Source organism: Rhinoderma darwinii, chromosome 2 (assembly GCF_050947455.1).
Source record: "Rhinoderma darwinii isolate aRhiDar2 chromosome 2, aRhiDar2.hap1, whole genome shotgun sequence".
NCBI classification, from domain to species: Eukaryota; Metazoa; Chordata; class Amphibia; order Anura; family Rhinodermatidae; genus Rhinoderma; species Rhinoderma darwinii.
In genome coordinates, this window is record NC_134688.1 from 65,021,757 (window position 1) to 65,048,415 (window position 26,659).

Here is a 26,659-nt window from a genome sequence, read left to right on the forward strand (position 1 = left end):
ATATGAAAATGGGTTTTCTAAACTGTCATTTTTTTATTTATTTTAACACGGTTCACCTGCAAAGTATTTTTATACAGATAAAATGATATTGTATTTTATGGATAATCAGCAGCAATAAAGATGATGTTCCCCTATCAATAACATTATTGCAGTACAGAAATGAAACACATGCAAATAGCTTTACCTCTTTTACATTCACCCAACACAAACTATGATCAAAAACTGAACACTAACAATTACAACTCTAATAGAATGATTCAATAAAGACACTTACCTCAGTATATCTCGAATAATCCATGAATTGGAAAGTACAACACCTTCAGAGGAGTATTAAAAATTTCATAAAGAAATATCAGAAAAAAAGCAAATCTACAAAATACCAAAATATTTCATGTTAAGAGAACCAAAAAGCCTAAAGGCCAATGATCGGGGAAAACTAGCGTCCATGAGTGTTTTATGCAGAAATAATCGTTGTAGGCAGCACATCTCCCTGTGTAATAAGGGAGATGTGCTGCAGACATGATGAAAATGTATGGGGAGAAGCGATCGTAGTAATAAGCGCTCGTCCCTATACATATCCAATCATTTCTCGTGTGATCGGCGCTCGTTTACACGGCCCATAAAAGGGGTGGTCCACTACCGAGATAACTGATGACCTATCCACCGGATAGGTCATCAGTACATGATCTGTGGGGGTCTGACACCCGGACTCCGCACCGATAAGTCACTCCGGCTGCCTGCAGGCACCGAACATACATGCCGGAAGCAGTTAGCTCTGCCCATGGAACAACAGACGACCTGCAGCTTTGCTTCTATTCAAGTGAATAGGAGCAGAGCTGTAGTTCTGCAGAGCGGCCGCTATGCTATGTACGGAGCCAACTGCTTCTGGCTTTGTACATCGTGTAATGGGCAATAACATCCAGTGCCCGCTGGCCCCCGAAGCGGCTGATCGGTGCAGGGTCCAAGCATCAGACCCTCACCAATTATATACTGATGACCTATCCAGTTGTCCGGTAGTGGACAACCCCTTTAAGTGAACCATGACAGCAGGTGATGTGGACTGTCCTTGGATGGTTTACATTTAGACAAAATTTTTACATATGCTCTGTGAGAGAATATAGGGCTTTTGAGTACCTAAAGCAAAAAAGCTGCATCCATCCTGGCCCTTGGCTCTGGTAGACAGGATGTGACTACTGATAAAAGTGGGGCGATCTGCAGTTTGAGACAGTCACAAGAATCAGACCCCCTGTGGGGGGCCCTGGTCTTGTGGCTGTGACACAGAAGGTAACGTGGACATATTACATCCATCTTAAAACGACCTTTCAGGGGGCAATCTGAGAAAATGTCCAAACCATACAACTGTACGTATTTAGCAAGTTGCAAGGCAATGCAAAAACATAAATGACCTAAAAATGACATTTAAAAAAAATTGGTATTTTTGTACATTCAGCTTCAATGGCTGAAAGGGAGAACTTTTCATTAAAAGTGAACCCATTACCTTCCACCTTATGTAATCAGATATTCTCATAGGTCTAGGATTCATATTTGCATTTTTTTTTTAAGTATTATCGCAGTGGGATTTTAAGTTCCTATTGCAAATATAGGAGTGTCACCTTTCTGACTTAAGCGGGTTTTACACTGGGCAATTATCAGGCAGACTAGCGTTCATATAACACTCGTTGCCGATAATAGCTCTGTGTAAACAGGGCAGCGATCAGCAGATGAACAAGCAAACGCTCGATCATCTGCTGATCGTATAGTTTTAAAAAAAACAAAATATTATCGTTGTCGGCAGCACATCTCCCTGGAGAGACGCGCTGCCGACATAATAATAATGTATGGGGACGAGCGATCGGAGTAACGACTGCTCGTCCCCATACATAGCTCCTTGTGACAGGAGCAAACGAGCACCAATCAACGAGCTGTCAAAATTGGCCATTGTAATAGGGCCTGTAAACGGTCAGGTCATAGACATTTGGTCTTGGTACGTGGCATCTGAAGTTTCGGCTATATATGATGAGTCTTTCAATGGTCATGGTACAATGTGGCCATGAAGCGCCAGTTCTCATCTGTGAGGGTCTGGACATCCGATGGTCTGATCGTGGGCCACTTGGGTTCCCAGTGACTTAAAGAGGCTCTGTCACATTATAAGTGCTCTATCTTGTACATAATGTGCTCGGCGCTGTAATGTAGATTACAGCAGTGTTTTTTTTATTTAGAAAAACGATCATTTTTGACGGAGTTATACTATACTAGTTTTACTATATGACCAAGTGGGCGTTGTACAGAGGAGTGTATGACGCCGACCAATCAGTGTCATGCACTTCTCTCCATTCATTTACACAGCAGATAGCGATATATCTATATCGCTATTTGCATTCACATAAACACACTATAACGTTACATGTGTCATGACAATGAATATACATTATCTCCAGCCGGGACGTGACTTGTATTCATTCTCCTGACCACTTCTGTAGCGTCTCTGTGATTTACAACACAGCACAGCGAGATCTCGTTGTGAATGACAGTTTACAGCGTAATCTCGCGAGACTACGCCGGCTTGCAAAAAAAATTGATGAAAAAGTGATTAAAAAAAATAGATAAATAAATCGCATGTACCCCAAAATGGTACCAATGAAAACGACAGATTGTCCCACAACAAAGAAGCCTGTAAAAATAACAATATACTGCAATACATTAGTATTGCAGTATATTGTACCAGCGATCCAATGATCGCTGGTACAAGTCCCCTAAAGGACTAATAAAATGTGAAGAATTAAAGTTATTAGTAGTAAGAAAGAAAAAAGTTTAAAGTTAGAAAAAAAAAACTTTTCCCATTTTTCTTCTAAAGTAATGTCAAAAAATAAACAAAATTGGTATCACTACGTCCGTAAAAGGCCGAACTATTACAATATACCATTATTTAACTTGCACGGTGAACACCGTAAAAAAAAACTTAAATAATTGAATCCGCCAAAATCGCTGTAGTTTTCGTTTTTATCGCACGGCGAAAGCTGTAAAAACTAAAACCCCAAAAAATGGAATCAGATTTTTTTCCTATATTTTCCTATTTTCAGTTTCCCAGTACATTCTACAATTCCTCCCGCAAGAAATAAGCCCTCACATCACTCTCCTGACAGAAAAATAAAAAAAGTTATGGTTCTTGGAAGGCGGGGAGTGAAAAACGGAAATAAGAAAGCAAAAAATGGATCAGTCCTGAAAGGGTTAATTCATTTCTAATGAAAAAAAACTTTTGACCACATGTGGGGTATTTCCGTACTCGGGAGAAATTGCTTTACAAAAATTGGTTGTTTTTTTCTCCTTTATTCCTTGAGAAAATTCAACAATTTAGTGGAAAAAAATTGTGATATTCATTTTCACGACCTAATTCGAATAAATTCTGCAAAAGACCCGTGGGGTCTAAATGCTCACTATACCCCTAGAAAAATTCCTTGAGGGGTGTTTCCAAAATGGGGTAACTTGGGGGGTTTCCACGGTTTTGGTCCCTTCAGGGCGTTGCAAACGCGGCATGGCACCAAAACCAATCCAGCAAAATCCGTGCTCCAAAATCCAAATGGCGCTCCTTCCCTTTTGAGCGCTGCCATGGGTCCAATCAGCAGTTTATTACCACATATGGAATATTGCTGTAATCGGGAGACATTGATTTACAAATGTTGGGGTGCATTTTCTTAATTTTTCTATGTTTTTCAGAAAAAAAGTAGATTTTCATTTTTACAGACTAATTCCAATATATTTAGCGAAAAACCTGTGTGGTCAAAATGCTAACTATACCCCTAGATAAATTCCTTGAGAGGTGTAGTTTCCAAAATGGGGTCACTTTTTTTTGGGGGGGGGGGGGGGGGGTTCGTTTTGGTCCCTCCAGGGTGTTGCAAACGCGACATGGCACCGTAAAACAAATCCAGCAAAATCCGTACTCCAAAATCAAAATGCCGCTCCTTCCCTTCGGAGCCCTGCTGTGGGTCCAATCAGCAGATTACCACCACATATGGGATATTGCCGTAATCGGGACACATTGCTTTACAAATGTTGGGGTGCATTTTCTTTATTATTCCTTGTAAATATTAAAAATGTCTGTTTTTTCAGAAAAAAAGTAGATTTTCATTTTTACAGACTAATTCTAATACATTTAGCGAAAAACCAGTGTGGTCAAAATGCTAACTATACCACTAGATAAATTCCTTGAGGGGTGTAGTTTCAAAAATGGGGTAACTTTTGGAGTGTTTTCACTGTTTTGGCACCACAAGACCTCTTCAAACCGGGCAAGGTGCCTAAAATATATTCTAAAAAAGAGGCCCAAAATCCACTGGGTGCTCCTTTGCTTCTGAGGCCTGTGTTTCAGTCCATTACCACACTAGGGCCACATGTGGGATATTTCTAAAAACTGCACAATCTGGGAAATAAATATTTAGTTGCAATTCTCTGGTAAAACCTTCTGTGTTACAAAAAAAAAAAAAATGTATTAGAAATGAATTTCGGCAAAAAAAAAATACATTTGTAAATTTCACCTCTACTTTGCTTTAATTCCTGTGAAACACCTAAAGTTTTAAAACACTTAGTGAATGCTGATTCGAATATCTTGAGGGGTGCAGTTTTTAAAATGACTTCTGGGGATTTTCTAATGTATAAGGCCCTCAAATTCACTTTAGAACTGAACTGGTCCCTGAAAAAATGGCAATTTTGAAATTTTCTTTAAAATATGAGAAATTGCTGCTAAAGTCCTAAGCCTTGTAACGTCCTAGAAAAATAAAAGGACGTTCAAAAAACGATGCAGACATAAAGTAGACATATGGGAAATGTTAACTAGTAACTATTTTGTGTGGTATAACTATCTGTTTTACAAGCAGATACGTTTAAATTTAGAAAAATGCTAATTTTTTCTACATTTTGGTGTTTTTCAGAAATACCAAAATTATCTACCAAATTTTTTCACTAACAAAGTACAATATGTCACGAGAAAACAATCTCAGAATCGCTTGGATAGGTAAAAAAAGCATTCCAACGTTATTACCACATAAAGTAACACCTGTCGGATTTGAAAAAATCGGCTGTGTCCTGAAGGCCAAAACGGGCTGGGTCCTGAAGGGGTTAAAGGAACACTAAACCTAGAGATGAATGATAAAAGTAAACAGCAGATTATCTTGTTCACATTGTTTGCCAGTCTGCAGGATCTTCTGCATGTTCCTGAAACAAAAAGTCTTAGGGTATGTGCACACACACTAATTACGTCCGTAATGGACGGACGTATTTCGGCCGCAAGTACCGGACCGGACTCAGTGCAGGGAGCCGGGCTCCTAGCATCATACTTATGTACGATGCTAGGAGTCCCTGCCTCGCTGCAGGACAACTGTCCCGTACTGTAATCATGTTTTCAGTACGAGACAGTTGTCTTGCAACGAGGCAGGGACTCCTAGCATCGTACATAAGTATGATGCTAGGAGCCCGGCTCCCTGCACTGTGTTCGGTCCGGGACTTGCGGCCGAAATACGTCCGTCAATTACGGACGTAATTAGTGTGTGTGCATACCCTTAGGCTTCGTTCACATATGCGTAAGGGCTCCGTTCTGACCTCTGGTTTCCGTTTGTGTCAGTCAAGGCTCCGTTCCGACGGAAAGCTCCGACGTAACGTTGGAACGGAGCCCTGAGGCAGATGTGAAAGAACCCTTACGAAAATCCTGCAGAGCACATAGGTTAACTTCATGCTGATCTGTTTCATTTTCAGCTGGTGAACAACTGAGAATGGGGGTCTCAGCAAAGGGGATGTAGTTTAATTATCTGTGTCATACTGCAGACATGGCAGAGGGGATAGCGCCTGCTGTAGCCAGTTGTCTCTCAGCCAGACACAGGATTGTCTCTCAGCCAGACACAGGATTGTAAGTAGAAATAGGGGGGAAATGACTGATCTTTTGGAACACACAGAGAAGATTTACTTAAATATTTCTCAATTTTAATTGCAAAATGAAACTTAATAGGATCAAGAGTAGAGATAAGGGAGGAATTTATGGGATTTTTTTTTTGTGCATTTAGTATGTTTAGCGCTCTTTTAAAGCCTTGAGGTAATTGCTGTTCATGTTTCACCTGCAAGAAACAGAAATAAGACTGTAGTACCTGGCACAGCTGTTGCGCCTCAACATTAAAGATGAAATGGTGCTATTCTTAAAGGGAACTGGTCACATGGTACACGCTGTACGATCTGCAAGCAGCATCTTTCAGCGAAGGAGGAGCTGAGCAGATGGATATGTATAGGTTTGTGGGAAAAGACTCAGGATAACCTGTATTTTATTTTTTATAAATTCCTGCTCATTCTGTGTTTTAAGAGTCCAGTGGGCGGTCCTACTCCGTAATTGACAGTTATTTCTGTCTAGACAATACAGGAAAGGCGGTCAATCATGGAGTAGTACTGCCCACTGGATTTTTAACCACAAAATAAGATGCTGCCAGCAAATTGCACATGTACCACATGACAGTTTCCCTTTAGGACCCCCTCCGATCACATATTGATGGCCTATCTTAGGGATCCCAGAGATCCCACCTAAACTGGCTGATTATGGGCCATGATCCGGACCAATCCGTGCTATTTAAAAAGTGTAAAAATACTAGCAACATTTACCATGATACCCTCTCCTACTTTTTTTATATATATATATATATATATATATATATATATATATATCTTCAGTATTCTCATCATATATTCTCAGAGAGGGCCGCACCCAACAAAGATCACTATAGAATGCCTTCTGAAACTTGTAAGGGTATGTTCACACGAGGTCATTACGTCCGTAATTGACGGACGTATTTCAGCCCCAAGTACCGGACCGAACACACTGCAGGGAGCCGGGCTCCTAGCATCATAGTTATGTATGACGCTAGGAGTCCTTGCCTCGCTGCAGGACAACTGTCTCGTACTGAAAACATGATTACAGTACGGGACAGTTGTCCCTCAGCGAGGCAGGGACTCCTAGCATCGTACATAAGTATGATGCTAGGAGCCCGGCTCCCTGCACTGTGTTCGGTCCGGTACTTGCGGCCGAAATACGTCCGTCAATTACGGACGTAATGACCTCGTGTGAACATACCCTAAGGCTGCTCTGGTAGAAATCTCCCACTACTGCTTTGACTACAATTCACAAGCACATTTTAGCTCCAACCCTTTACATACAGCCCTTTAGATTCAGACTCTACCTGAAAGATAAAAAAAAAAAGAAGGGTACAGGTCCTGTTTACACAGAGTTCTTTGCAGGAAGAAACAAAAAAATCTGCCTCAGATTTCCTTCAGGATTTTTTAAGCAGATTTTGACCTGCCTGCACTTTTTTACCGCAGTCTTCGCAGTGTTTTTCACCCGTGGCCATAGAAGCTAATGCACGGACCGCGGGCAAAAACTGGCGCCGCAGGTTTTTTCTACCTCCCATTGATTTCAAAGGGAGGTCGGAGAGAGAACTGCAGCAGGAAAGAACATGGCACTTTTTTTTCCCCACGCACGGCAAAAAGCCGCCCGGGTGAAAAAAAAAACCTGCCTCCCATTAAAATCAATGGGGAGTTTTTCTGCAGTTTTTTTTGGCGCTGATTCCGACACGGTTTCCGCATCAAAATAAGCGCCAAAAAAACTGTGTGAACAGGGCCATATACGGATTGCTTAATTTTTCTCTGCATTCATTTCTATGTGTAATGTCCCTTTAATAGCTCCGCGAAGCTCCTACAACGCACTGAATTGAGTTGCACAGATTGCTTTGTTAGAGATGAACATTTTTATTATCAGTGGAATGGACAGAGAATTGTGTAGAATAATAGCAATCTGGGTGTTAACTTAATACCAGCAGAATTTCTAAGACATTAGAAAAAGCATGCCATAGGCTGGTCAAACACATTAGATCAATCGTTCGGCCATTCCTTGAGCCCCCACACGCACTCAGCCGAACGTGCATCTATTCTGAACAGGTTGAGGAGATTAAGCCACTGCGGCTTAACTCATCTGAAAACAAAAAGTTTGAGCATGATGCTATCCAACTGCCCGGTCCTTCTCTACCCCAACATCTGCTGTCATGGGAGAGTCGAGACGCCCCATTTACTCATTAGATGGTCAGTCGGCCTGCCAAAATGATCAGGTTGGGCAGACATTTACCTAATGTATTTGGCCATCTTTAGCCCCTGTTCACATCTGGTTGCAGTGCTGGTTACGGCGCCCGACAGAACTCATTGTCTTGCAATGGCCTCCGTTAAGTTCCCTCTAAGTGTCTGTCGTTTTGACAGGAAAAATAGCACCAAATGCAGTGCTGTTTTTTCAATCAAGTTTGGCAGAAACTATGACGGATCCTCCAAATCAGATGTGTACGTAGCCTTAGACAGACATAAAGCTTTATCTTGTACAAATTTTTGGCAAAAACAAGTTGTCCAGGATTAGAAAAAAGGGTTAAAAAAATAATGCCGCTTGTCCATAGGCTGTATATTGAGCCTCATCCTCTCTGTGGTGAAGCTTAGCTGAGCTGAACTACCACACAGCCCACAGACAAGAGTGGTGATGTTTTGGGAGCGGGGCGACAAAAACTAGACCCTTTCTTTGGCTGCGTTTTGAAACACTGCAACAAAAACATGCACGCATTTTCTAAAGGTTTCCACGGTCAGCTGGTTTTGAATTTAATGGTCAGACCTACAGCCGAAACACTTTATAAAAACACATATTTAAAAACACGTGCATTTGGAAAAACAAGTGCGTTTCCTTAGATGCCTTTTTGGCAGTATTTCAAAACGTAACAAAAGTGTGCAACTTTAAACCAGCTTACTAATCCTAGACAACCCCTTTAAAGCGCTGTTCAGACATCAGGTTTCTATAGCTCTTTGACCGCTAGAATAATGTAGCATGCTGCACTTTTCAATCCAGTAAAAAATAAAAATAGATCAAAATGGATACGTCATGGTTTTCCGAGCGAGCGCTGTACGGACTCAGACTTTCTATTGAGCAAGTACACCGCTCCGAGGAAAGGCGATCAGAAACGAAGCGGCACAGTGATCACCCGAGCAGGTCTCAGTGCTCGGACCCCCACCGATCAAATGAATAGCTACACTTAAAACTAAAATAAGTACAAAAACTTGAAGGTATATCAGTCACTCAGAGTACTTACCCCATAAATATATTTAAACGAACGTCTGTAAAAGTGAAGTAAAGAAGTTCCATTTTTCAGAATTGGCTGTGGTGGCTTTAGTGGATAATATATATGTACGTAAATCTATAGTTACCTCTACTCTGATCACAACCATTACAAACAACGACGCATACAAATTGTCCATTAGGCAGCACGCAAAAGAAGTGCATTGGTTTGATCACATTAAAAAAAGAAAAGAACTCCAGGGAAACGTCGATGTACTGAAGGTTAGACCCTCTCCAATCAAACATAAGGATAGGCCATCAATGATGAATTCTAAGGATACCACTTTAAAGGCTATGTACACCTTTGAACGAATAAATATATATTGGATTTTTTTTTTTTTTTAAATAAAACAATGTTTAAGGTGATTTTAAGTAACTTTTAAAATCTTTTTTTTGTTACTTTTTTTTAACCTTTTTAAGATACAGCTTCGATATATCTTGTATCTTGCCCTCAAAGCCGATTCCGGCAGATCTGATGGACTGACGGCTGGGCTGAAAGCTGGTTGTGTGTGTCTCGGACACGCAAAACCTGTGCTAAACTGCTCCAACGAACATTAGATTGTCGGCTGATCCCACCAAAATTAGACTGTTCAAGGGGAATGAACAGTATTATAATTATATATATATATATATATATATATATTAAAAAAACTTACCATTATAAATTAGCATTTAATTCGTTTCTAATAAGCAAAATAAATTTATATATTATACATTTTATAAAAGCCAAATACTGAAAATATCAGCAGAGTTATTAGTTTTTTGTTTTTTTTATTGCAATAGAAAATGTTTACTGAGAAATCTTAAACACTGTGCTGTTTTCTGAAACACAAAAGAAATAAAATAGATACGGATAAAAACGAGTCCCCGTACGTGAACAAAAAGGAATAAAAGGGGAACTTACCCTGAGAGCCTTATGAAAATACATGTGTATAGAATACAGTTAGTCTTTTAAAAATAAAAAGGTAATGACATCAAAACTGCCGGCTAAAAGCCTTCAGTGTATCTGTAAATTTATAAATAATAATATTTTTTTTTATTTAAAAATGGAGTTGGGGATAGGGGGGGGTCCATGCACGCAGAAAGGATAATCTTTCTGTAGAGTATGTCCCTGTTGTTCACTTCCCATGGTTGCTTACTGCTCACACAATTAAACATGAGAAGTTATCTGCTATGGAATAATGAGCTGTTATGTGAACAGTCAACAGAGGCTCCCCACCTCGGTCTGCTCTCTGGAGGTGGGCGAATACGACAGGGTTCTACCGAGTTCATGACCACAGGAACAGTCATAGCATGCTCGTATCGCTCCAACATTTGGGAAATCTTTTCACGTGGGACTCGGTGTGTGGTCCTCCTGAAAACAGAGAAGTTACAAGTGTTTACTTTAACACTTCAACTAGCAGAATTGTGAATGCAGCTCTGGAGTGTAAGACAGGCAGTATCTCAGGATTAGTACAAGATAAATAATGCAATGTATTTACATTTTACGTATATAAAACTGTAAAATGGTTTATTTATATTGACGGCAGCCTGAAAAACTGCTGCAGGTCCAGCTGGCCAATAAACTTCCTCCCAAGACAGAGTGCTTTGGTCTGATATATGCTCAGTCCTTGTCAGACACTTCCTCTGAAGTCTGACCAGCAGTGAGCAAGATATCAAAGGCCAGTTTGCCCCCAACAAGTCAAATATGATCCCTGTAGCCCCCCATGCATGCTATGTATGTACAATGCATTATGTAGCAAAGCAAATAAAACACAATTGGGCACCTATTGACTGGTACGATTACAATGGGTTGTATTTTTGAATAGAAGCTGGTTTAGCTTCTCCAACCTTGGTGATGCTATGGTTTCACCAATCCCTTGTTATCATTAGGGAAAGCCGCGTCTGGCCAAGTATTTCTAGCATTACATGCCAGCCGTTCAAATGATTTGCTGACCACATAAGGCATGGATGGGCCAGGTTCATCCCACTATCCCAAGCAATAGACCTCTTCTATAACATCCCTATACCATAATAGTGCACACGGACAGGGACTTTAAATACACAGTGCTAAATGTGCTATAAACAATGTCTCACTTTTCCAGCTCATGAGCATCTTGTTTCCACCACGTCTCGGGCTCCAAAAATTCTATGTCATAGCCCCGGTCTACAGCCTAAAAAAATAAATATTAATATTGCATTTGTTAATCTGATCTGTTTTCTGCATATACACGATTCTCATTTCTTTATGTTCCATGTGTAACAGAACACTTCAGGATTCTCACCATTTGTACATATGGCTTCATTTCCCAGCCCTGGATATTCGTGTTATCGATAACAACAGGAGACCGTCCATCACCCAGCGCTCTTCTGGCTGCAGTAGAAATAATTGTTGAAAACATAAAAAACAGGCAAGCTGAAAAACCTGTTCATTTAAAGCGTCTTTACATAAAAAGAAACGGTTCAAAATAGTTAATGCCAGCTGTAAGGGTATGTTCAGACTGGGCGGATTAGCTGCAGATTTTCCACTGCATATTACAGTAGCAGCGAAGTGGATGAAATTATAAAACAAGGAAAAAAAAAATTGTGAACATACCCTTAGAGAGGGGCAAATATCAGGACCGGAAATGTCTCAACGCACTTTAGGCAAAAGGGAATTCCAGGCATAAAAGTAGAAGGCTGCAGCCATACGTGACGTACATGCTATGTATTTCCGCAGCGTAAACATACACTATGGATAACTTTACAATGTATGCCTATAGAAAAAAATATCCCACAACGGAAATTCTGTTTCTTACTTGTGTTTCCCTTTACATGCCAAGAACATGCAGCTCAAACATGTGTTACTAGTATAAATGTAGTATGGGTACAGTACATCGCTACACAATATATACAGCATGAATTCTTCACGCTCCTCTGATACCAGCTCACTTCACACACCTCTATTCTGATTCCAGCTGTGGGCATCCCCAAGCAATTTAACATCGTATGTGTATCCATTTTCTTGGCAAAAGTAATCATCAGTGCTGAGGACAATACCGTCAGGAGACTGTTGGAGCAGAGTACTGTGAAATTACACAAAATAAACAGCTGTATCATATCGAAACCTCGACATCGCCGGTTTTAGCACAAGAAATGATGTGGTTTACACAGGATAACTCTACTAGATCACCTGAGGCTTAATATGACATAAGTTAAATGAACATTATACATTAGACTATGTGGGCACAATAAAATAAAACCGGTCACATGAAATTAGGCACGTACATTTAATCTGGGTAAATTAAAGGGGCTCCACACTTCTTATAAATTGGGTTACAAAGCGCATGTACACCGGGGGCTCTCCAGCTGTACAAAACTTCAACTACCAGCATGTATTATTGCATTTCACCTGTAGTGAAGCCACATTTCTGAGGGTTACTACTGGAAACAGTCAACAAGCCTGCAGATAGACACATCTGAAGCCAGCCATACAGGAGCGCTTTCTTCTGACTCCTGTTTATTTCAGTATGGAGGGGGGAATAAGAGAGATGTACAAATTTTAAAATTCTTGTGACGGGAGACCAGAATGTGAATTAGCGTGTGTACGGACATACGGCAGGGAGTGCACTGCTCATCATTTTTAGTCCCCACTTAACCCCTTTAACTCGTGTATGGCCAGTTCAGCATGTTAGGCTGTTAACACTAGCGTCATGGAATCCATAACAGATCTATTTTCGAATGGATCCCAATGAATCCTAAGACTAGCAGAAGAGGCCATTTACACCACATTGGTTATGGCCGTATGAAATAGTTGTACATTTCTTGCTAAACACCAAGGCGGATCTCAGAGGACAGGAGAAGAAATTTCCCCTTGGGTAAGATTTTCCGGCTTCCCTCTGATAAGATCCACTCCTGTCTTTGACTATAAATATGGACATAACCGGCTGTATGAATGCTCCATTTATTAGTAAGACAATATAACATAAGATGTAGTAACTGATCCAACATCCATATTTTCTGGCTGCATATATGGCAAAGCATTATCCTGTGGAATAAAAATGTTTCCATATAATATTATATGAGGAATGAATAGTATTCTGCGCCCGCTACAATAAGCAACTACAGACACCAGTAATCTCTTGTAATAAACTATACAGAGTGGTTATGGTGCAGATTTTGATACATTATTAAAGGTAAAAGAAGCTCAAAGGAAAGACTTAAAGGGGTTTCCCAGTCCTAAGAAATTAATGGCCTATCCTCAGGATAGGCCATCAATACCTGATCAGTGGGGGTCAAGACTCCCACCCTGATCAGCTGTTTCGAAAGGGCAGCGGAAAAGATATGAGCGCTGCTTCCCCTTCATTCCTTACATGTTCCGTTCTGTGAATCGCTGACAGACTTGTAGCGGCGGTTCACAGTATCACAGCCTTCTCCTATTCACTTTTTATTGGAGAAGACTACAATACTGCGAGCCGCCACTACTCGTCTGTCTGCGATTCACAATACGAGCAGGTTCAAATGAAGGGGAAGCAGCGCTCAAATGAGCATCACGGCTCCTTCAAAACAGCTAATCGACGAGGGTCCCAGGAGTGAGACCCACACCGATCAGGTATCGATGGCCTATCCTGGGGATAGGGCATCAATTTCTTAGTACTGGGAAACCCCTTTAACTGTTTCCTCTTTTTTTAGATTCACTCCTGATATTGGGCAAAAAAAAAAAGGATCAAAAACTGCATTATCTTAGCAAGGCCCGACAATCAGTAAGCAACAAATACCCAGATATGTAAATACAGCAAGACTGGTAGTTTTGTTAACATTTTAAGGCGTGTTAAATGAGAAGGAAATAAGTAATAGTGCCTTATATAAAGAAAAAAAATGTTATAAAAATATAACTTCTATAGATCGTGCATCTAGAAATTCTTCTGATACTAACCGAGCCAGCGTACTTTTACCCGAGCCAGGAACTCCTCTTAACAGCACCATTTTTCTATTACTGTTATTCCTGAATCTGCCAAGATATTGTTCATGTGACTCATTACCACCAGGAGGCGGCAATGTCCGTTCACCAAACGGTCCATCTTTCGGTCTACAAATATCATTGTGCGGAAGGTCTTGCCACGTCCTTTCACCTGCACCTTGTAATAATGGTTGGTTATAAGGGGTCCCCTGAGAGGCAAAGCATCTTTCAGGCGGTACAGGAGATCCATGCCATGGAGGATGTGTATTTCCAGGATTAAAATTTAAATTTAGAGAAGGCGGTGGGGGTAGTGTGTTACTTGGCCTGGTAAAAGTAATTGGATAGTTAAATCGTGGTGGAGGTGGGCCATAAGGTACTATAAAAGCAGGAGGACGATGACCTTCAAACCCTGGAGGTGGTATTGCATATTTTACAAATGAAGGGTTTGTTGGAGGACATGGAGCTTGACCATGACAAGGAAACTGATTATTTAGAGGTAGTGGGGGTCTTTCAAGTTGTGGCCTTGGTTGTCCACTATTAAGGGATACCAAGCTTGAAGATGTGCTGGGGAAAGCAATGAATGGCTGTGGGGAGGGCACTTGGCCGTGATGATGGTTGGAAGTCTTCGTAGCAGGGCTGATATCTTCTTTAACCTCCACATCTGCGGTAGCGACCTTCTTAGTTTGGTCATCAGACTCCACTTCAAGCTCATTTATCTCTTTGTAAAATTGCCGCAGTTCATAGTCCATTCCATCCTGGCCTTTCGATTGATTGGCCAATTTACCCAATGCTACCGTGACAATTTTGAAAGACGGAGGCTTAGCTTTTGTAGTACTTGTGACTGGTTTTTTTTTAGGCAACGGCTGAGATTGTGGTCCTATAAAAGAAGTACTGGTTCCTGAAAATGCCACATCTGATTTATATTCAGGTTTCTCTCTTCTAGGAAATACGAATGGTTGCTGGCTGATTTTATTGTAGACTTTTTCATTAGCATCACCTTGACCCGAGTGATATCTAAGTGATTGCGAGTCATATTTTACTTCTACACCACCTCGACCGCCTTCACATTTGTTTGACTGATGGTAGATTTCCTCTGAGCTAGTAGAATGACTCAATTTCTGTGACTTGGTTTCATGTTCCTTGTACACTGCAGTATCTCTCCTTTGCCATGATGAGGAGTAGTCCGGCCTGGACTTTTTCAAGGAAGGTTCGATGGATGAATCGCGCACATGTTGAGAGAAGTTCTTTTCAGCATGAGGCATCTAGAGGGATGAGTACGCACACATGTAATAAATAAAGTCCACAATAACAGCATCTTACAAATCAAACATTATTTACTACAATAAATGAAACGTCACAAAACCTATTAAGCTCTGTGCATGACAACGGCAAGGATGGGATCAGATTCCGCTCGGACGTATTAGAAAAGTCTTTCCTGATCCCTCACGATGGAATCAGGTCCCATTCTTAGCATTAGATGCAGCCTTCATGCGCAGTCATAATATGGTTGTGTGCAACGAGCATAAGACCTTAGGCTGGGTTCACACGACCATGTTACGTCCGTAATGTACGGAACGTATTTCGGCCGGAAGACCCGGACCGAACACACTGCAGGGGGCCGGGCTCCTAGCATCATAGTGATGTACGACGCTAGGAGTCCCTGCCTCGCTGCAGGACAACTGTCCCGTACTGTAATCATGATTACAGTACGGGACAGTAGTTCCACGCAGAGGCAGGGACTCCTAGCGTCGTACATCACTATGATGCTAGGAGCCCGGCCCCCTGCAGTGTGTTCGGTCCGGGTCTTCCGGCCGAAATATGTTCCGTACATTACGGACGTAACATGGTCGTGTGAACCCAGCCTTATTCACTCAAACGTCTTTCTAGTCCGTGCGTGGTCTGTTTTACCAATGGACTGAACACTGACCAATACAAGTCAATGGGGCTTCTCACACACCCGTTTGTTTTTTGCCCGGAGTGTGTCTCCGTTGCGAGACAGCGTGTTCTATTCTGGTCCGTTTTTGTGGAACAGACTTTGCCATTAAAGTCTATGTATGCGTGTAAATAAACAGGGCAGTACATGAACAACATCTATGTGCGGCCTGTTTTTGTTTTACGTGGATCAGTTGCTAACAGAATGCAAAAAAAACTAAAAAGGAAACCAGGAAGTTCTGGCAGAGTAGAAAAACAGACAAGAAAAACGAATGACACATGGAAACCACACTGACATGCAACATATCCATGATAAAAAAAATTGCGGAGGCAGATCGGACACGCTTGTGTGAATAAGGCCTAAGGATGAATTCACACACAGTGCTCAGAGAGTCGCATCACTACCACATCAAGAACTGCAGCAAAAGATCGCTTCCCATCATGGCATGCCGTGTACTCTCTGGAGTTTCCGCTGGATTTTTCAGTACGAAATCCACAAAAGAAAACCGTGCAGAAACCTAAACCTGGGAATATACCCTCAGACCTTGTTCACACATTCCATAGCAAGGGTTACTAATCGCTTTCAGAGTTGGATCGGTCCAATAATACAGCAGGGACATGTGAACCCTCAGAAGAGACACAGGCTGTCATAAAAGAGGGAGGCGTGGGGAATTTGATATCCACATGGTCTCCATTCACTGTTGCCAAACTGCTCCTGTTCATAAAGAGAGCAATTCACTTCCAAAAACAGAAGTATATGAGATAAAATTCCCAAATTTCACTGTACATTCACCAAAAGGTTAAGTTGGACCTGTCTGCCCATTCATGCGGCCTTATATAAAGCCATATGTTATAGATGAAGATCCACTAGGTACTTTTTTTTTTTTAAATAATTTTTGGAGGGAAACTTTGTAACAGGGAGCAAATACCATCATGGTGCGAATCTGGAGCATTCATGGGCTGGAAACGTCTCCTGACCACCAGACTTTAATTTTCTGACGGCTCCTATCCATTAGTGTTAATATGAAGAAAGCCGTCAATCAAAGACCGGTGTCGTGAAAAAGTTTACACCAATTGAAAACTTCACACGCACTGTATTTGCTCCCAACAAGGTGTTGTTTCAAATATGCCATAAAGCATTTAATGTAATTAGAGACCTTCATTGATTAGATGGTGCGGAGAGCGAGTACTGAGGGTCTAAGGAGGACCCGGCATCTGTGCTTTACATGGACAGCCTATTAATTACAATGGTCACTGTGTAATGCTTTATTTCCCATGTGGTGGCGCTGCAAGGAAATGTAACATTTGTTTGGTTCAGATCCCAGCAGAGGGTCACCCTGTGATCTGCTTATTTTTAGGGACCCATCTAACAGAAAATGGGGGGTCAAAAGCAGACAGCCACTTTAAATAGGGTAGCGTGGACAGCCTGACCGGTTTGTGTTTCTAGGTAACGTATTTATTTATTTTAAATGGCCAAGAACAATAGTTTTGGCAGATTATGTGTAAATAAAAATACTATCCAGATTACATGACGTCTGTTAGAAATGATAATGACTGCTCCTGCCAACAGTTATTACATATACAGAATATACATGATTAGGCAAGACATGAAACCGAAATCTGGTTACAAATAAATGGGATCTAAAGCACGGGTACTTTTCCGGAGGTCAGTTTTTCAGAGGAACTCTTCGCCACAGATCAACTTCAGGGGATATCGTCTGGTATGTCAGTTAAACAGGCTGTCGTCCGTGAGCTGCCAGCGGTTACTGTGAGGTCCGGGCCACACGGCTTCTTGTGCCGTGCGATACCTGCCATGACTCATGAGATGTCAATCAAAACTTTTTCTTGTTTTGTTTTACATTTTAATAAAAAGCCAATTAAAGAAAGTGTTTAATGTCTCACAGAGGAATATCGGACGTTCTCATCTGTGAGGGTCCGTACACCGAGACCCCCAGCAATAACTGGAACTAAGGGTATGTTCACACGGCAGCGTCCGTAACGGCTGAAATTACGGGGCTGTTTTCAGGAGAAAACAGCTCCGTAATTTCAGCCGTCATGGCATGTTGAGGCGCTTTTCGCTGCGTCGATTACGGACGTAAATGGAGCTGTTTTTCCATGGAGTCCATGAAAAACTGCTCCATTTACGTCTGAAGAAGAGACAGGCACTTCTTTGACGCGGGCGTCTATTTACGCGCCGTCTTTTGACAGCGACGCGTAAATTTACGCCTCGTGGGAACAGACCAACGTAAAACCCATTGCTTTCAATGGGCAGATGTTTGTCAACGCTGTCAAGCCATATTTTCGGACATAATTCCAGGCGTAAAACGCCCGAATTACGTCCGTAAATAAGCCGTGTGAACATACCCTTAGACAGAGCTCTGTAGTCTTCCCCTCTCCAGAATTAAAGAGGCTCTGTCACCACATTATAAGTGGCCTATCTTGTACATGATGTGATCGGCGCTGTAATGTAGATTACAGCAGTGTTTTTTATTTAGAAAAACTATCATTTATGCGGAGTTATGACCTATATTAGCTTTATGCTAATGAGTTTCTCAATGGACAACTGGGCGTGTTTTACTATATGACCAAGTGGGCGTTGTACAGAGGAGCGTATGACGCTGACCAATCAGTGACTAATCAGCGTTATACACTTCTCCCCATTCATTTACACAGCACATAGCAAGGAAAGCGTAATCTCACGAGATTACGATGTAAACGGTCATTTAAAACGAGATTACGCTTGCCTTGCTGCAAATCTCACAGAAACGTTGGCGAAGTGTCAGAATTGTGAATACACATCACGTCCTGGCTGGAGATAATGTATATTCATTGTCAGGACACTGCAGTAATGTTATAGTGTGTTTATGTGGCTGCACATAGCGATATAGCTATATCGCTATCTGCAGAGTAAATGAATGGAGAGAAGTATATGATGCTGATTGGTCACTGATTGGTCAGCGTCATACACTTCTCTCCACAACGCCCACTTGGCCATATAGTAAAACACGCCCAGTTGTCCATTGAGAAACTCATTAGCATAAAGCTAAAATAGGTCGTAACTGTCAAAAATGATCGTTTTTCTAAATAAAAAAACACTGCTGTAATCTACATTACAGCGCCGATCACATCATGTACAATATAGGCCACTTATAATGTGGTGACAGAGCCTCTTTAAGTCGCTGGGAACCCAAGTGCCCCACGATCAGACCATCACAGATGAGAACTGGCGCTTCATGGCCACATTGTACCATGACCATTGAAAGACTCATCATATACAGTCGAAACTACAGATGCCACGTACCATCACCAAGACCACATGTCTATGACCTGATTGAGGATTGTGTCGGTCTATACCGCTGTCATGGGGCAAAAATACCCTACTATCCTAGATTACATCTCCATCATGTAAATACACATCATAAAGGGAAACTGTCAGCAGTTGTGAGGCCTCAAAACTGCTGACAGTGCGATATAGGGGAGGGGATATTAAACGTATCTTTTTTTTCTCGGTCATGCAAGTTGTACGGCCAAGAAAGCAACGTTTTATTCCCCCAGCGCGGCTGTCGCAAGTGCCACTCTATGCTCTGAGTGACGTGTCTAGCGGCCAATTAGGAGACCGCTAGAGCCATCACTCAGCAGGGTGGTGGGGCTGGCAGCATGCAGGAGCACATCAAGTCCAGCCTTAGGCTGGGTTCACACGACCATGTTACGTCCGTAATGTACGGAACGTATTTCGGCCGGAAGACCCGGACCGAACACACTGCAGGGAGCCGGGCTCCTAGCATCATAGTGATGTACGATGCTAGGAGTCCCTGCCTCTCCGTGGAACTACTGTCCCGTACTGAAAACATGATTACAGTACGGGACAGTTGTCCTGCAGCGAGGCAGGGACTCCTAGCATCGTACATCACTATGATGCTAGGAGCCCGGCTCCCTGCACTGTGTTCGGTCCGGGTCTTCCGGCCGAAATACGTTCCGTACATTACGGACGTAACATGGTCGTGTGAACCCAGCCTTATCCTCACGAGCGTGTCCGTTTTGCACGCGTAAAAAAAGCAACGTTTTGCACGCGTTGCAGTTCAGTGTGACATCCGTGACTTTACGCACGTATGTCACACATTTTTTTATGTCAGCAAAAAAACAAATACAAATGGTGTTTTTCTTTTTCGCATAATTTCTGTAGCAATCATTGCGTAAATAATGGACAGCACACGGACCACGTCCGTGCGCGGTCCATGATTTTCACGCATCCATTGACTTCAATGGGCGCGTGATGCAAAAAAAAGCGCACAACTATTGGACATTCAGTGAGATTCATGCAGCGGACACACACGCTGCGTGAAAAACACAATGTCTGAATGGCCCCATTGAATTGTATAAGTCCGTGTGACGTCCGTTGTTTTATCAGACGTAACATACGCTCGTGTGAATAACACCTTAGTGGCACTTGTGATCGGCGCGCTGGGGGAATGAACATACAATGAATATAGGCAACTACTTGGAGTCTTGTATACAATCACACGCCCACCACTACAGTTATCTCAGGCCGTGTTCACACAGCGTTATAACCTTCCATTAGAGGTATAGGTTGAGAAGATTCTCTGACTTACACCTTCGACGGAAAACGGCGACATATGGCGCTGTGTAGGCAGACAATGGCATACGTCGCACATAGGCTCCCATAATTATACAAAAACGGAAACACGTATACATTTTTTTTACTGTATCCCTCTTGAATAGCATAATGTAGTCTAGTACGCTATTCTATACAGCGATAAAAAAAAGGTATGCGAACATATACAGACCCAGCATACGCCAAAAGGAAACTATTTTGGCATACGCCGGGTGAATGGGGGGCCTATGGATAGAGTAGGTGTAAGCGCACACACCAAACGTAGGGTTCTTAATCTACGAGTCTGGAAAAATGGTGAGACCCACTGGGGGAGATGGAATGATGGTGTTAGTGGTTGTCACCCAGCTTCCTCATATCATGAAAAATAACAGATAACGAGGTGTAAACCACACAATAAGAAATGGCGACACCTGATGATAATAACCGGGAGCAGATTATCGCTGCAGCCGCACTGTGTGTACACTTACCTCAGGTGAAGCGTCCAGAGAAAGGCCCTGGACAGGCCGCCACATCCATGCACAAGGCCCTGAACATACTACTCCATACACAACCGTAGCGCAGTGACGTCATCATAGGCGGACGACGAGGATGCCGGGAAGTGTAGTTCTGCCTGTGGCCCGATCTCTGGTAAAGGCGCGTGATATTGTGGATATTACTGGAGCCAGTGCAGCAAAGCGATGGAGATTTTTCTCCACTTATCCGATGTCCTTTTCTTAACCACTTGAAGACCAAACTAATTTCAACCTTAGAGCACCCGAAAAATGTTCTAATTTTGCCCCCAACATTTCAGTCAAAACGTTTTAAGTTTGACTTAACTTACTTTATTTAATTTTTTTATGTTTCCCTACACAGGCACATGTATGATAAAATGTTATATGTTTATTGTACAGATATTACGGTCTTGTGGATATTTTGTCAGTACTTCATTTGTGTTTTCCATGTTAGATCGATCGGGCTCCAACTGGAATACCAGTTGAATACTGGAATACTGGAGATTTTTTTTAATTTTTACTATATTTTTTTTTAGCAATTTGTGTACGACTAAATACACATGCCGCAGTTACAGCATAGTATGCACTAACAATATGCAATATAAAAAGACATCCCTGGAGTTCTTCATGTGCCCACTCAGGGTACGGGCACAGATTGTGACCTGTCCCTTGTACAACACAGTATTGATTGTGGTGCAAAGATGTTTCTCTTATATGAAAAAAAAAGTTATAGTTACAGACCCCCTAATAATTACAGACCCCAGATCAGACCCCCTAATAATTACAGACCCCCTAAAAGTTACAGACCCCAGTTCAGACCCCCTAATAATTACAGACCCCAGATCAGACCCCCTAATGATTACAGACCCCAGATCAGACCCCCTAATAATTACAGACCCCAGATCAGACCCCCTAATAATTACAGACTCCCTAAAAGTTACAGACCCCCTAATAATTACAGACCCCCAGATCAGACCCCCTAATAATTACAGACCCCAGATCAGAACCCCTAATAATTACAGGTCCCCTAATAATTACAGACCCCCTAATAATTACAGACCCCCTAATAATTAGGGACTAGAGCAGGCTTTTAGAGCAGCACCCACACGTCAGTGCCCTAGCAACCAGCAATTCAACATAGCAGTCTTAGATTTATTTTTTTATTACTTCTTGCGTACCCCCTAAGGTTGCGACGCGTGCCACAGGTTGAGAACCACTGCCCTAGACCACCAGGGATGCTGGCCTCAACTCTATCTGGGGTACGTGTATCCTAGTGAGTACAGGCCACATCCAGGGGATTACTCACGCTGTGCTTATGCTGTGCTTTTAATGTTTAGCATAGTGTGTGCTTGTAACACTGGGACACTTTGATGTAATCTTAGGGTAGGAGTTGGGGACCACAGCGCCAAACCATTTAGGATGGCATTAATCCTTTCACTGCCCTAAATCACCAGATATGTTAGCATTTTTCACTTAAAAAATTCTCCTTAATTGATGACAAACGTCATATGGTCCGACAATAAAAGTAATACAATGGACTCATGCACTTAGGCCTCAAGCACACATCCATTGCTATTTGTACGGCCGTAAATCACGGATGGCTTCTGTGTGCGGTCTGTTGTTTTAACGGACCAAATGAATAGAAAGGCCGAGACTGATCTGCGAAAAACGGACAGGAGTAGGACCTGTTCTATTTTTCGCGGAACGGACGCACAGAACCGTTCAAATAACGGAAGTGTTAAAAAAACGGATAGCACACTGAAGCATTTCAATGAAGTGTGCTTGAGGCCTTAGGCCTCATGCACACGAACATGTTTTTGCGTCCGCAATTTATCAGCAAAAATGCGAATGAATTGTGGACCTATTAATTTCCATGGGCCCATGCACACGACCGTGGTTTACACGGTCCATGCATTGCCCGGGTGCCCACACCGTAAATAGATAGGACATGTAATTTTACACGTCGCATTTGCGGTCCGGGCTACTTAGAGTCAATGCACATCTTAGTTGGTGATTGCAGGCGGCCCGCGGATGACACTGCAGCTGCCCGTGCCGTAATTGAGTCCTTAGAGTTGAGATACATAACAAATTCACTACGTTTTCTAGTATAGACAAACCAGCAGGGTTATTACCATTAATCATTTCAACCCACAGACCACCAGGAATAATTTTGTTCCTGCAGGGGGCACAGAAATTCTATAGGAGGTCCTGTGCCATAAAGATCAAAAAATTCTAAATAACAAAATAAAGCTAGACAAAAACATATAATCTGCTACATGTGAATCCACCCTAGGGGATGTTCACACGGGTGGAAATGATACGGAAAAGTTGCAGCGTATCCGTCCCAGAACAGGCAGGGAAAATCCAGCCGAATATTTACTCCAAATGGCGCTGTAATTTGGTGCGTATATTCAGCTGATTGACTACTCTGGAAAACAGATGCCAGAAAAGAAAAGGCACATCCGCTATCTATCCTAGCGTTGCCAGACCAACGCGTCCCTGCTCTTCCCGTCTGCTCCGTGTCATGGCGTTTCATCACGTGACTGCTGCAGCCTGTCATTAGCTGTAGGGGTCACATGTGAAACTTTCACACCATTTCCCCGTGGCACATGGCAGGTAGGGGACCCTGTTATAGATTTTGCGATGGGGCACAGGAGCTTACAAACTTTAAAGGGGTTGTCCGGTTTCAGAAAATTCCGATAATTTTTTTGTATCATTAAAAGTCATAAAACTTTCCAATATACTTTCTGTATTAATTCCTCACAAGATTTCTGCGTGTTGTTATTTAGTAGGAACATTTATCGTTTACTTCCAGTGGACAGAATTCTGTCCATGGTCATGTGATGCTCACACAAGTGCCGGCATCGTCTCCCATAGGCTATAATGGTATCCATTTAATGGATACGTCAAAAACTCATAACCCTGTTCATGACGTATCCATTAAACGGATACCAATATAGCCACCGTATGGAATCTGTCACTGGCCTCCGTTTAATGGATACGTGTGGAAGCTACAGTGATGTAACTATCCATATATGTCCAGTGATGTAGCTTCCCTGGGCCGAGATAGTAGCCAGGGACTCCCGCATCTTGACGTTTTTCAGGTCCAGCGCCGCTCACGTGATCTTCATTCTGACCTGGTCTGGAATTGCTGCTTTTCAGAAAAACGTAAGTAAGGCTCTCAATGCATTCCTATGGCCTCGTTCTGGTCTCATTCTGGCTCCCATAGGATTGCATTGAGAGTCTGAGTTCCAGTTTATTCAAAAGCACGGGGACTCCTGACAAGTCAGAGGGACGATCACGTGAGCGGCGCTGGACCCAAAAAAGACAAGATGCGGGGATCGGTAAGTATTTCTGCACACATCACCCCACTGAAATACCAATGTACAAATGGAGGGTGCAATAAAAAAATAAAGTGGAGTGCTCCTTTAAGTAAAGATTGGAGAGGAGAGAGTTCAGTGAGTAGAAGACCGATTAGTAATTAGTTACAGTATTCAAAATGAGAGTAACATAGTTACATAGGTTGAAAAAAGACACAGCCATCAAGTTCAACCATTCTCAATAAATTACACATCATTCATTGCTTGATTGATTATAACCCTCAATTATATTTATCAGAAAATAATCATCTAGGCCTTTTTTTAAATGCTTATATATTATCTGCCATTACTACCTCTTGGGGTAGGGTATTCCATAGCTTGACTACTCTAACTGTAAAGAACCCTTTCCTTTATTGATGTCTGAAACGTCTTTCTTCCACACACAATGAATGTCCCCTGGTCCTTAGTAGAGTCCTTGGATAGAGCAGATCATGTGCGAGTTCTGTGTATTGACCCCACATATACTTATACATGTTAATAATATCACCTCTAAGACGTCTTTTTTTCCCAGCTGAAGAAGCCCAATTTCTCTAGCCTTTCATTGTAAGCGACGCTTCCCATCATATTTAATAAGCTCGTTGCTCGCCTTTGAACCCTCTCCAGTTCTCCTATATCGCTTTTACAACGTGGAGCCCAAAACTGAATTCCATATTGAAGATGTGCCCTTACAAGGGATTTATAGAGGGGTAATATTACATTTGAATCAATCTTTTTATACACCCTAAAATCCTATTAGCTTTTACAGCTGCTGCCTGACATTGAGTGCTGCTGCTTAGCTTATTTGTAACCAGAATACCCAGGTCCTTCTCTTGTTCCGTTATCCCCGGGTTTATTCCATTTAATGTATTTGAATTAATACTATTACTGTGTCCTAGGTGCATTACTTTACATTTATCGACATTAAAGAGGCTCTGTCACCAGATTTTCAAACCCCTATCTCGTATTGCAGCAGATCGGCGCTGCAATGTAGATAACAGTAAAGTTTTGTTTTTTTTCAAAAACGAGCATTTTTGGCCAAGTTATGACCATTTTTATATTTATGCAAATGAGCCTTTCTTATGTACAACTGGGCGTGTTTAAAGTTATGTCCAACTGGGCGTGTATTGTGTATGTACATCTGGGCGTTTTTACTTGTTTTACTAGCTGGGCGTTGTGAATAGAAGTGTATGATGCTGACGAATAAGCATCATCCACTTCTCTTCGTTACCACCCAGCTTCTGGCAGTGCACAGACACACAGCGTGTCCTCGCGAGATCACGCTGTGACGTCACTCACTTTCTCCCACAGGAACTTCATCGCGTCGGATGAGTGAGGACACGCTGTGTGTCTGTGAACTGCCAGAAGCTGGGTGGTAACGAAGAGAAGTGGATGATGCTGATTCGTCAGCATCATACACTTCTATTCACAACGCCCAGCTAGTAAAACAAGTAAAAACGCCCAGATGTAACGAACACAATACACGCCCAGTTGGACATAACTTTAAACACGCCCAGGTGTACATAAGAAAGGTTCATTTGCATAAATATAAAAATGGTCATAACTTGGCCAAAAATGCTCGTTTTTGAAAAAAAACAAACACGTTACTGTTATCTACATTGCAGCGCCGATCTGCTGCAATACGAGATAGGGGTTTGAAAATCTTGTGACCGAGCCTCTTTAAATTTCATCTGTTATGTGTTTGCCCATCCTGCCAGCTTATCTAGGTCTTTCTGTAATATTTTATAGTCAAGCTGAATTTTAAGTGTCCTACAGTTTTGTGTCGTTAGCAAAAACTGACACCTTGAAAATAATCCCATCTACAAGGTCATTAATAAAGAGATTAAAAAGAATTGGGCCTAACACCGATCCTCGTGAGAGTGAATCTTATAAAGACTTTCCAAAAAACGAGCCGTAACAAGTTCTTATATGTTTGGTTCTGCAGCAATATAGAATAAGACAAGAAAAAAAAAAAAAAGAAAATCTTGCAGGGATGAAAAATGCATCCAGGAATAATGCCTGACATTTGTTTAGTCTGTTGAGCACGCTGTCAGCCTGGCATTATACATTGGAAATGCAGTAACATTAAATCAGTGAGCCGTGTATTGTTTCACCCTTTACACAGTTTCCAGTGTGTGAATCACATTATAACAGCAAGGCGCC

The 26,659-nt window shown here is 42.0% G+C and overlaps 1 protein-coding gene across 3 annotated transcripts in view; it reads right to left on the minus strand.

Annotated features, from left to right (window-relative positions):
- The window catches only part of LOC142742194 (uncharacterized), a 32,026-nt gene extending 10,800 nt beyond the window's left edge, over nucleotides 1-21,226 (minus strand). For 2 of the 3 annotated variants that reach the window (XM_075851704.1, XM_075851703.1), the window contains exons 1-6: nucleotides 21,117-21,226; nucleotides 14,061-15,346; nucleotides 12,086-12,210; nucleotides 11,431-11,519; nucleotides 11,243-11,319; nucleotides 10,386-10,520 (exon numbers count right to left, since the gene is read on the minus strand). In XM_075851704.1, the coding sequence (XP_075707819.1) occupies nucleotides 10,386-10,520; nucleotides 11,243-11,319; nucleotides 11,431-11,519; nucleotides 12,086-12,210; nucleotides 14,061-15,346; nucleotides 21,117-21,161 (1,757 nt within the window). In that variant the 5' untranslated portion in view covers nucleotides 21,162-21,226. Of the gene's footprint in view, nucleotides 1-10,385; nucleotides 10,521-11,242; nucleotides 11,320-11,430; nucleotides 11,520-12,085; nucleotides 12,211-14,060; nucleotides 15,347-17,672; nucleotides 17,790-21,116 lie in introns of those variants that run through there. The other variant, XM_075851705.1, reaches the window with a different exon arrangement.
- Nucleotides 21,227-26,659: the final 5,433 nt, after the last annotated feature.